The sequence below is a fragment of the Mytilus californianus genome, unplaced genomic scaffold (assembly GCF_021869535.1).
Source record: "Mytilus californianus isolate M0D057914Y unplaced genomic scaffold, xbMytCali1.0.p SCAF_4, whole genome shotgun sequence".
Lineage (NCBI taxonomy): Eukaryota > Metazoa > Mollusca > Bivalvia > Mytilida > Mytilidae > Mytilus > Mytilus californianus.
Window position 1 is genome coordinate 78,812,320 of NW_026262690.1, and position 13,346 is coordinate 78,825,665.

General features: G+C 30.6%; 1 protein-coding gene across 13 annotated transcripts in view; it reads right to left on the bottom strand.

Moving 5' to 3' along the window:
- Nucleotides 1–3,805: 3,805 nt before the first annotated feature.
- The window catches only part of LOC127738576 (uncharacterized), a 57,881-nt gene continuing 48,340 nt past the window's right edge, over nt 3,806–13,346 (bottom strand). For 9 of the 13 annotated variants that reach the window (XM_052249879.1, XM_052249878.1, XM_052249875.1 and 6 more), the window contains one exon: nt 3,806–5,321. In XM_052249879.1, coding sequence (XP_052105839.1) covers nt 5,112–5,321 — 210 coding nt within the window. In that variant the 3' untranslated portion in view covers nt 3,806–5,111. Of the gene's footprint in view, nt 5,322–7,947; nt 7,979–9,485; nt 10,476–13,346 lie in introns of those variants that run through there. The other 4 variants (XR_008000117.1, XR_008000116.1, XM_052249881.1 and 1 more) reach the window with 4 other exon arrangements.

A 13,346-nucleotide genomic window follows, 5' to 3' on the forward strand; every position in this document is an offset into this window, starting at 1 on the left:
GGGCATTTTTTTGGATACATACACATATCTTATTTTATTCAACATGCGTCATTTACCTACATTTAACTAACATACTTCCTCTTGTAAAACTTTATCTGCTATGCTTCCTAAATATATATATATGGATTTAAATGAATATTCACATAGACAAAGCTTACTTGAAGAAAATAACCAAAATTAACTAAACCACAGTGAGACATGAAAGTCTGATATGGTACAGGCACCAATAAATCAAATTGTATGCATTAGAGCATCTGTTGCTCCTCGTTTTTCTATGAAATAACCTAGTTATAACATGTACATAAATTGTACAACTTCTAAATCACACAATTATTTTTAAAAATTATACCACTCGCTTCACTTGTAGACCACTTGCTCAAAAAAACTCATTTTCAAGATATATATAAAAACAAAAAAATTTCACTCGCTCGCCCCATATTTTTTGGAGTTTTTGTCCGAAGAACTATTAATCAAATTGGTGTGGCCTAAGTACATCCTTAAGTTAGGTTAAAAAATATGGAAATCATGGTTTTTATACGCCCGTCAATTTTTGACGGGACGTATTATGGCATACAAATATCCGGTGTCCGTCCGTCTGTCTGTCCGGCTTAAACATGTCGCACCGTAACTTGAGAATGACTTATCCAAATTTCATGAAACTTAACATAGTTGTTTGTTATGATGGTCAAACGATCTGTATACTTTTTGGTTAAAATAAGATTAAAACTTTTTGAGTTACGGGACTTAGTAACTAAAACAGGTGTATGTTTTTTTCACATGTCGCGCCGTATCTCAAAACAATTTATGATTATGGCTTAAAACTTTACACACTTCTTAGTTATATTAATCTTAAGATCTGTATACTTTTTGGTGATTATTCAAAATTTTATTTTTGAGTTATTGAGTATTTTGTAAAAAAAGGGGGAGGGGTTTTTCACATGTCGCGCCGTATCTCAAAAACGATTTATGATTATTGCTTAAAATTTTACACACTTCTTAGTTATATTAATGTAAAGATCTGTATACTTTTTGGTTTTGATTCAAAATTTTATTTTTGAGATATTGATTTTTTTTTTTTTTAAAGGGGGGTTTTCACATGTCGCGCCGTATCTCAAAAACGATTTATGATTATTGCTTAAAATTTTACACACTTCTTAGTTATATTAATCTAAAGATCTGTATACTTTTTGGTTTTGATTCAAAATTTTATTTTAGAGATATTGAGTTTGTAAAAAAAAAGGGGGGTTTTCGCATGTCACGCCGTATGTCAGAAACTATTTATGCTTATTGCATAAAAATTCACACCCAAGACGACGGGCGTATCATGCACTCATGGCGCAGCTGTTTATTACCTGTATAAGAATGATTTTTTTGTGGATCAAATCAGTCATTGAAATGGTTCACTTTTGTTTCACTTTCACTGTTGACATTCTTTTCCTTTTAATAGCTGGGCAGCCCTAGTTGATGCGTAATCCATCTCCAGATAAGGGGTCAAATTGAAGGTCCCATGAATAGTATTCAACTGAAGTTGAATTATTTACTTGCAAGTCAATAATACATAATTTACTATGTTATGGTCAATAGTCCACTTGTTACAGATTCGTGTTCATTATCAAATGGGAATAGTTCCCATTTAAGATATTGTTGTGATCGTTGTATCGCCTGTGACGAAAGTTGCAGAATATGAAACATAGGAATTACAATCCAGTGGCAGCAGAGACGGCGTAAATTATTTGTTTAAAGCTTTATATTTCAAAAGGTAGAAGACCTAGATGCTTCATACTTAATATACAGATGCCTTCTGTTACGAAGTTTCCGTCTGGCATATGTCCATTGTCCTTGACCTCATTTTCATGGTTCAGTGACTGCTTGAAAAAAAATAGTTTTTTTTGTCATGTGCATTTCTCCCTTATTATGAGTAAAAGGATAACTATTTTGGTATATGGGTTCCTTGTAAGGTCTACATGTCTGTCAGACAAGGTTCACCTGACTTAACCTCATTTCATGGATCGTTGATCAAGGGTAAGTTTACATGGTCAAGTGCAAATCTTTGGTACTATAAGCAGTAGGTCAACTATATTTGGTGTATGGAATAATTGCTACGTGTACATTTCCCCATTTTCATTCTCAATTTTATGTCTAAATGGCAGGTTTCATCTGACCTTGACCTTATTTTACTAGTTAATTGGTCAATGTTAATTTTTTCTGATTTGGTCTATTTTTCAGATTCTAGGTCAGCTATCTCTGGTGTATGGAATGATTGCAGCATGTATATGTCCGTCTGACAGGATTCATCTGACCTTGACCTCATTTTCATGGTTCATTAGTCAATGTAAAAGTTCAATGGTTATGTTTGTTTTTCAGATATTATAAGCAATAAGTCAAATATATTTGGTGTATGAAATGATTGTAAGATGTACATGTTGTCTGGCATGGTTCATCTGACCTTGATCTCATATTATACACTTTCAATATAAATTCAATCATGATAAGTAAAGCAGGCGAGAGATTTCAGTGTGTGGACTCTCGTTTTAATGCTTTATTGTCAGTTATTCTCATAGAGATAAGCGCTTGATTGATTCAGATTGGTAAATAGTTTTGGGTTTCTCTGGAATATTTATATTTATCCGTTTATTGTTCAATTCCAAATAGTAATTGAACTCAGAAACTATTTGCATATAAAGAATGTGGTGGAGTTAAACATGTTTGTAAGTGGTTACCCCTGTTTATTTATTTTAATTAATTCTGTTTTTCAGAAGCTATGACAATTCAACAGAAACTATAATAATTCAAAAATATTCGATATGTGCTCGATTTGATTTTTGATTTTTTAGTGTTTTAACGCCACTTTAAGCACCGCTTTTGGGCTATTTCGTGGTGGCCAGTTTTTATTGGTGGAGGAAGCCGGAGTGCCTGGAGAAAACCACCGACCTTCGATAGGAAAACTGACAATCCTAGTCAATTAAGATTGGAGTCAAGTGCACTCGCACAAGCGGGGTTCGAACTCACAACCTCAGTGTTGACTGGCTTCGATATGTGTAATTTATTAGATACTTAGTAATAAGTGAATTGTATGTAATACAATCAAATGCAATTGTGCTGTATCAGCCATCTGTGATGATATTGATATCAGTCCCGGTTGCAAAGGCTTTATCAAACCCTAATCTGTATGACGTCACATAATCGATATCAGTCACTGTTACAAAGGTTTTATCAAAAAATCCTCATATGGATAAATTCATGTCTTGTGAAAACATCTAAACTAGTTGTACTTGAGGCACATGTATTTAATAAAGTATATATGATATGGCTTTTTCAATATCACACTTCGTATCAAACCTCAACCAATATAATTGAAAAAGCCTTATGATGTTCTCTATTTACTTCTGTTTTGACATGTCATTTGGTATTCACCTCATTTTTTATTTAATTTTTACGTTCCAGTGTTTATTGAAGGCTTAATATTGGGATGACCAATTAATAAAGACAAACGGTTAAGAATGAACCCGAGTGTTCGACTGCGGTGCTTGGTTGACTGAGTTGTCTAAAGTATTTCATCTACAGTGATCACTAACCTGTGCACACAGAGGTTGTTGCGTTTGAACCCACTCATGGCAGATGCATTCGACTTTCTTATTTGTCGAGGATTGCCAGTTTTCCTGTTAAAGGTCACTGGTTCTCTCTGGGTACGCCAGCTTCCCTTACCAATAAAATCTGGTCGCCATGATATAAACAAGAGTGCTTAAGGTGGCGTAAGACAAACAATCAATCAATCAAAGTATATCATATAAAACAGAATAAAAGCAAGTTTTAACTTTTTAATATGAAGCCAACAGATATTTAAAATTTGAAATAAGAATTAACAATCTTCTGTTATACAAACATACAGCTTTGAGCAATAACATTATACAAATAATTAGCAGTTATACAAAACACAATTGTATATAAAAAAAAAAATATCACAGTCGTTTCATATCACAAGTGGTACAGGTCATAAAACTAATAAAAAATGTTAATAACCTGCCCTCATCTTATAAAAGGATTTCAAACATTAAATTTAATGAAGAAGTATTGTATCTATATAAAGAAAATAGGATCACTTTTCAATAAACTGCTAAATTAAAGCCTAATAAACTTTGAATTGTTCCTTGACAGTCTTAGAAAAAAAAGGTACCAGTAGTTGTAAAATAAAGTCGGAGATATATTCCAATAATAGCTTCATCAATATGGCAATAAATATGAGAATTCAGTAAAAAAAAAAATATCAACTCAATCAATTTCAAATACTTTTTTACAATGATACTGTTTAATTACTATAGATCTCTAATAACCATCAATTTTCTCCAGCACATTTCATCACAATTTTCACCTTACTATAACATCACTTTATGGAAAATGTGAATTAAAAAATGTTTCGAGTTTCATGAAGCTATATGTAGGTTTCTAATAACCATCAATTTTCTCTGCCACATTTCATCACAATTTTCACCTTATTATAACATCACTTTATGGAAAATGTGAATTAAAAAATGTTTCGAGTTTCATGTAGCTATATGTAGGTTTCTAATAACCATCAATTTTCTCTGCCACATTTCATCACGATTTTCACCTTATTATAACATCACTTTATGGAAAATGTGAATTAAAAAATGTTTCGAGTTTCATGTAGCTATATGTGGGTTTCTATTAAACCATCAATTTTCTCTGACACATTTCATCACGATTTTCACCTTACTATAACATCACTTTATTTAAAATGTGAATTAAAAAATGCGTCATGTTTCAGGATGCTATATGTATTGAATACCAAGTCTACTGAGCACACTTTTTTGTATAACAGGCTTTTCAAAAACAGATTTGCACAAATCCACTTGTTTGTTTATTTAGTTAACAAAACCATAAAAAGGAAGAAAATGACCAAGTATAAATCAAAGAAAAATTGTGATTTTTGTCTTTAAACATTTGATTAAATGTGGGCCTAGATCTCTAAAAAAACTTTTTCCCCCTCCAAAGTGCTTCTTTACTTAAAGACTAAAAAAATACATGTATTAAAGTTTAAAGGACACTTTTTCACAAATTATTACAGTTCTCCTATAATATAACAATTTTTACTACAATCCAGAAGATGCTATACTCTCTCCAGCTGTTGTAGGTTGAATTCCAGGTAATTGTAAACGAGTGTTAGTTTTCTGTTTTTTACTGCGAGATGATTCTCTAGTGCCAACAATACTTGGACGGCGCATAGATACTGCAGTATTAACCTCGGAATGGTCTCCCGTTGGACTTCCCATTAAGCTTCCTGCTTCACTATTAGACAGTTCCTGTAAAATTATAAATAATTTATTTAACAAAAATATTTTAATTATACCATACTTTCTTTAAAATAACTGTTATACAAAAAGTGCATGGGCAGACCATATATGTATTTATTTTAATTGTATATAATCACGAAGCCTACCAAAACTAATATCCTTGAAGAAAAATAAATCCACGGTAATACAATGATTTCATTAGTTACAATGATTGGCAATGAGATACTGAAAATACATGAGGCACACAAATATTCATAAGCAAGTATTTATGTAAAAAATTAACTTGCAATTAATATGTGAGAGTAAATAAATCATCATTTTTACTCTTATAGAATATTTTAATGTTGTTTTAAAGGATTTTTCTAATCAAGCTTGGTTCACACCAAGTAAACCTGTGTACAGTTATGTACCATTTATACATTTAAATAACAATATTTTTTAATCATTTCCTAAATAAATATTTCATTTCGCACATTTCATAAAATAGCATGCACTGAAAGTTAAGTTTCTTATGACCATACATGATACATAAAATTAGTTTTTCTTAAAAGCAATCTTACACTGTCATAGGCATGCAAGATCATACTTGAGCTTTCACTTTGGATGTGTTAAAAAAGCTTCACATCTATTTATAAAGTCGTTTCTACTTCAAATACAACACACAATTTTGACTATTATATAATAGTTTGTAACACATGTCAGTAACTCTACAAAAACCTAAAGTACTATTACACTAATTACAACCAGAGGATAGCTGGCTCTAGAAGGATTCACACAGGATTAGATGATACTGTGGCCTAATGGATACAGAGGGAGCTACTCGAATCGACAGTAAAAATTACAAATCAGAGATGTTATGCAAGCCTGAAGAACCTAACATTAAGAAATCTGCAAATACCTAGCACCCGTGAATATCATGTCACCTGTGTTCAGTGAACAACAAATATACAACAACAACAAACTAGTAAAGTACAAAAAACTGTTTCCAAAACATATCATTCATGTGCTACCTTCAATATCACTTTGGAATTGCAGACTCCATTTGGTAAAAATTCTGCTATTGGATGTGTGACATCTGGTGCTACAGTAAGTCCAATGTGATTTAAAAACAATTACAAAAAAATGATTCAGATATCCTTGACCCTTATTAAAACCACCAAACTGCTACCTTCTCTAAACAACTTATCTCTGTGTGCTACCATCACCTTGACCTCTGCAACAAGCCTTTTCACACTAGTACCTTCTCTAAACAACTTTTCTGTATTACTGGCAACTTTTTTAAAATCATGTTTAAAACTGACAACAGTTGCCCGTTTTAAATTTTCTTGAGTAGAACCTCTCATACTTAATTGTGACACACTCCTAGTCCTAAACCTATTTGCCTGGGACATAGGCTTTTTAAGGTCAGGTAGGCTGCCTCTTTGTGATCTAGTCTAAATAAAACAAAGCTACTGATCAGAAGATGCTATCATCTAGGTTTGATTGAATATCTCTACCAATGAAATGAATGAGACCAATGTGTTGAATGGTCATGTGATCTATATATGCAATTAAATAGATGTAAATATATTTTTTTAAATTCAAAATACTTATTTTTCATCAATTCAACAACTGTATATTGAGAAACTTGTTTGTGTGTCTAATTTTCAGTGGTAAATTCTGAGACAAAATTTACCTTATGTAAATACTTCACTATAAAAATAAGGAGATGTGGTATGATTGCCTGAATGAGACAACTATCCACCAAAGTTCAAATAAAGTGGATGTAAGCAATTATAGGCAACCGTACGGCCTTCAACAATGTGAAAAAACCATACAGTATAGCTGGCTTTAAAAAAGCCCCCACATGAAAAATATGAAACAATTCAATTGAGAAAACTAACAACTTAATTTGTAACAAAACAATTTACGAAAAAAACAAATAAGACAGACATGAACCAACAATAACCACTGAACTACAGGCTCCTGACTGGGAGAGGCATATAAAGAATGTGGCGGGATTAAACATGTTTGAAGGCACCAACCCTCCCCTAGCCTGGGACAACTGTTTATTCAAAGCAATCATTGTACAAGGCCAAGAAACAGGAATAGTGAACATTATAGCTAATATTTAACTGCCACTTCGAAAGCTAAAACTGTGAACAAAACCCGACATGATAATAACCCAAAACATTGTAATACATTAACCTTGCATTATGTTGATCTTTATTCCTTTTACACTAAACACTTAAATTAACAATTCAGGTATGATGTTCAGTTATATGAAAATCTCCCTTTTGCACATTCTGATTGGTCCAGCCATCATTTACAAGGACATGGAGACTATGCAAGTTAATTTACCAGGACCAAAGTTGAATTTCTAAATTTGTCATTGCATTCAAGATACATATGTTTATTACAATGTGTTCATTATTTGTATAAAATAGTCAATAATATTATACAATTATGATTGACACTTCCATGCAAATTTCTTTAGAAAAAACACTTGGTTATAGTACATTAATTTAAGACATGCATCATGCATTATGAGTCTTCCTTGAAAAATGGTATCCAAATTAGAATTTATGCTTATAAAACTGGATTAGATAGGTTTCCTTTATGCTAATTTCTATTATAGTCCACACTTTGAACCTACCCTCACCAAAACTGCTAAAACTGTTTTGTTTCTGTCAAAATAAAACTTATCCAGTTATGGAAATCCCAGAAGGCTTGACTTTGTGGTTTAATCTCAAGGTGAATTTATAGGATAACAGCATGTAACGGGTAAGAACCAATGTATAAATATTCAAAAGAGTCTTGTTCCATTGTGAGGATAAGCTTGTAGTTCACTGCTGAAGACTATCATGCAATATTTAAGATGAAGAGCAGCAATAATAGTGCACCTTATTTACATGTCAGTCATTATTCCTTAGATCCATCAGTTGATAAGTTTGGTGTTTTCCACTTTTTTGTTAAAGATACTGGTATTGAAATTATCGTCAAGATTATTATTTTATTTCATTTTTTGCTATTGTTATATCCACACCCCTATTTTTTCTCAGTCATATTTAGTTATTTTGATTATTGAAAACAGAAACAGATAAAGTTAAGAATAAGACCTGCAGAGTTACCACCATAGAATGTACATTATTTGTTTGTTTGTGTCCTAATACAGAAAGTCCTGTTGTATGTAAAATTAAAGAACTGAGAACTGATTTTGATCAAAAGCAACAAAAAAACATGAATATTCATGCAGTTTAACAATAATTCATAGTCATGAATATTCATGCAGAGAAAAGAGACAAGCATTGAAAAAATGAAAGATAACACTAGTGCTTATAGATTGCAAGATTGATACAATAGTCAACGGTCTGTATATCTATCCATAAACAAGGGGATATACTTACTCTAAACTTCTCCTAGATGAAACAATTATAAAAAGATATTTATTTTGCACAATTATTACACAGAAAGCCTGCTTGACTTTCAATAACAACTTTTTTAAATAAATGCATATTGTGTGGCAGTTGAATAAATATATTTAGACTGTTGAGCTATTTGAAAACTGATTCAAACCTCAAGATATACTCATTTCTACAAGGAACATGTTTTAGCAAAACAACAATCTGAACAGATACAACCATTTGCAAGAGAACATGCATATACTGAGAGTTTTAAGAAAACCCAGGAATGGTAGGTGGTTTATCAGTATCACAAAAAGACCAACTGGAAATCATATTGTTGAAAAATCAAATTGCAAAATTGTCTGCTTTGTGTTAAAACTATGTGATAAAGTCGATTAAAATTAAAATAATAGACAAATAAATTGTCTGAAATTTACACCATCTACTTGTACATTTTAAGTGTATTTTAATGATGAAAATAGGTGGGGCTACAAAAGAATGGTTAATTTTTCTTTTATTACCAGTAAATAAATTTCTTTTAGTTTGCTACTTTGAAGTATTATGTACTACTGAAACTACAATGTAAATAATGTTAAAATGATTGATAATCCAAAAGTTTTAAAATATCTACTTTTAATCTGAATTAAAAGATGCCACGTTTACCTTTCCCTGTTTTGGACAAATTAACAACTGGTGGTTCCTGTATAGAAACATACACATATACTATTACCGTTTATGTTTAATTTGTAAAAATATAGTTTTCAAAATATGAAATAAGATACTGGTACATGTAGCAGCCTTTCACAAAAAAAAAATCATGCAACAAAAAAAAATAAGTTAGTATGCACTGTTTATGTCTGAAGAGCAATTTTTCTGCTGGTTTTATTTTTCATGAAAAAGAATACTGTAAATTCAGAAATTTATACAAGCACTTATTAATGCGACTGAATGCAGGAAAAAGATAATGATTTCAGAAAATGCTTTCAAAATTTAAAATACTAGTAAAACCTATTAGACCTGTTAATAACAAAAATATGGCAAAAATTTATGAATTTACAGTAAATACTTAAATATAACATACATTAACATTTCATAATAAATCATTATTATAAATATCATTAACATTTTGAACATTTCAACAAAAAACAGAACAACATGCAGTTGTAATGCAGCATGCACTGTCAATCTTCACAAACTCTCAGATACATGTAAAATAATTAATAAGGACAAAACAGCTTGCAGGACTTTGAAATGACTGATAAACAGAAAAAAAACCAAGCTTTTAACAAATTTATACAAAGATCATTTTAACATAAAGATCATTTTAACACAAAGATCATTTTAACTAACTATTTGTGAAAATGTTAAATGATGTTAAATACTTTCATTCAATCTTTTAACTCTTGTCTTTATCCTCTAAAAACATGCATTCTAATTCCCTAACTTTCATAATTTCCCAACCTTAAAGCCATTTTTTTTGTTATACTTAGGTTCAAAAATGTCATTTACACCTTAACAAAATTGCCCAAAATAAATTGATCCTAAAAATGAAAATGTTCTTTGAGACGGATAAAGCGTGCTAATTAATTATTAATTTTAAATATTTTATTATAATTGAAACTGTTTAAACAATGCAAGATAACACTCCCAATACATGTATTGTTTTTTGTGCATCATTCCCAAATATTGTTGTTTTTTTCTCGATAGCTATCAAAACATGTGAAGATTTAAATCAGCACAACAAATAAATACAACAGACCAATAGACTTACCCCATCATCCTGTTTTATAGAAAACATAATCAAACTTTTACTTCATTTCAGACTTTTTTTTCTTTAAATGATAAGGTTTATTGTGAAGGTAATGAAACCTTTCCCTAAGAATCAGTTGATGTTTACCAGGCTATTTAAATTTTTGCAAAGTGAACTGTCCCATTGAAAAAACATTATAGCTATTTTTCAATGTGGAGTTCATTCAATGAGCATTAAATTTTTTATTGATTAATTTAGGACAGTTCATTTTGCAAAAAAATCAAAAAGAAAGGGAAACACCGACTTGGAAAAAGGTTGCAATAATACCAGTGCACATTCAATCACCAAATAATCAGATTTTAAATGAAACCATTATTCCAGAATATGTCTGAAAATACCAAGATGGCATGACTTTGTCAAGAAAAAAAAACCATGCATCATATCAGCTTTCTTTTTGATTAACCAACAGTAATTTTATCTTTTACTTCATATAAAATTTCCTGTTTCAAAATATAAAGGACTATATATAGGTAATGTCTTTCATTGGCAAATTACCCTTTGGACATTTTATGGTGAAAGCTTTGATTTTTAAACATAAGAAAAAAATATTAACCAAAATATGATCTACTATATAAAATTCGGTCATGTATATAGAAAACAATTCAGGATCAAACTCATGCTTCAAATAACTAAACCTAACAAGAGGCCTACCTAAAACATGTCTTCAATTATGGAACACCGTTAAACCATTAAATCCTTGAATCACTTAAATTCTAAAGCTTTCTTTGTGTCATTGGGTTGCTGGCTCATTGACATATAACCCCCAATCTCCTTTTATTGATACATATATAAATACTGAACCATAGCCAGTTATCATAATAGAATACTCTATACAGATTGTGTTCACGACTTTTAAAACTAAAAAGCATATTCTGAATAAAGAATACGTTTAGCAAGAAAGACTCTGATCCATATTATAAATGTTGCTAAAAAGATAGATTTTTTCGTTGAAGAGGTTAGTGATAAGTTCTATGTATATACTTTTTGAAGTATAAAGCTTTATAGTATTTTGCTGAATGGACAGTTGCAACACACACTCTATTTATGATTATACCTTTTGGCATGCACTAAGGCACTCACCTAGGCTTCACAACTGAATAGGAGTATATGCATGATTACCATGCAAAATGTATGAGGGAAAAAAAGTTTCAAATCAGTTTTTTTCACTCTGCAGTTTTTGGTAATGTAAATTAATGATTCATTTTCCAATTTGATTTACTGAAATTTGTGTATTTGAAAAAAAAAAAAAAAAAAACACTTAAAAATTAACCATAAAAATAATGAAAAATTTACTAAAACTGAAATTCATTCACATTATTTAAAATTAAGAAAATTTCAAAAATAAGTTCATTTAATTGTATTTTAGTAATTAGTTAACTACATGTATATCTAAGTTACAAGCAGATTCTAAGACCTACCATGGATCCCATAAACACCGATTCTTTCTGTAATATTATGCATAGTGTGTTTCATATAAATATCATCTGAACAAATACTAGCATGAATGATGTTGACTGATTTGTATGAAGAATTATATAGAATAGACTATACATCAGTAGGAAAGGAAAGATGATCTTTTTTCAGAAAAGGGGACTTATGAAAAAGAAACTTTTGATACATATAACAGCTTATCTGATTATCTGATAGCATTCAGAATAAGAGTTCATTAGCAGACCAAATAAAGAAACAGATGAAGATGAGCAGAAATCACAATATCACTGTCTATATCCTGGATATCATATTCTGGCAAATACATCTAGCCAACTACTACAGGGGCGGATTTAGAGGGGAATGTAGCGGGCGTGCACACCATTAAAAAATGAACAAAAATATATATCAAATGAAATTATTTTTGTTCTGAAAACAAAAAATATTCCATTATTTTTTTTGCCTTCCTATACTTTGCAGTCAAACTTAAATGGCACGCCCTCTCTAACTTAAATTCCTGGATCCGCACCTGTTCTTTTCTTTCTGTGCCTACAGAAAAAGCCTGTTTTACCTATTCACTTTTTATGCTTTCACTGTATACACTGTTCCCATCAGTATGACTTGAGGTCATACTTGGTACAGTGCCACTTTGTTTTGAGAAAACACTTTGGAGACTCTGAATACTTCCAAAACGGCTATTTTTTCTTGACATATTTTCAGAATCAGATTGACTAGATCCAGGCTATAAAATAAGGGCGCAAGATATGATACATCGGTAAAAACCACAAATACTATAAGACACAATTACCCTATACATGTACTATATTGTATAATAGGCTTATTAGTAAAAAAAATTAAGAATTCAAAGTAAAGAATATTACACTGAAATAAGATAAAAACAAGATACAATATATTATATTATATCGTAAAGGATATAAATATGATATACTGTAAGGAACCCTATGATACAATATATTATACAAGGACATCAATATCTAACAGTAATTGCTTGAACTAAAGGTCAAATCATGTCCTAACAATAGATTTTTACCTATTTGATATTTTAATAAGTACGTTGACCCTGAAAACATGAATTTCAATTTATAATCTTTCAAGTTATGATTCAAAAGTAATTCTCAGATAAGTGAAAGTGTAAATAAGGGAGATAATTTGACTCCATCAATCCTTTCAAAATTATGCGAATTTCAGTGATAGGTTAATAAAACAATATCAGAACACTTTAGTACAAAAATGTCATTCATGATGTAATTGTGACATTATAAACATGTAATAGCTGTCATACATGACTAGAAATAGCCATTTTACTTATAGTCTTTTAGTAAAATGGAGTATAAGCAACTGCTTTATACACCAAAAGATGTTTGACTCACATTCACAAACATTTTTTTTTTT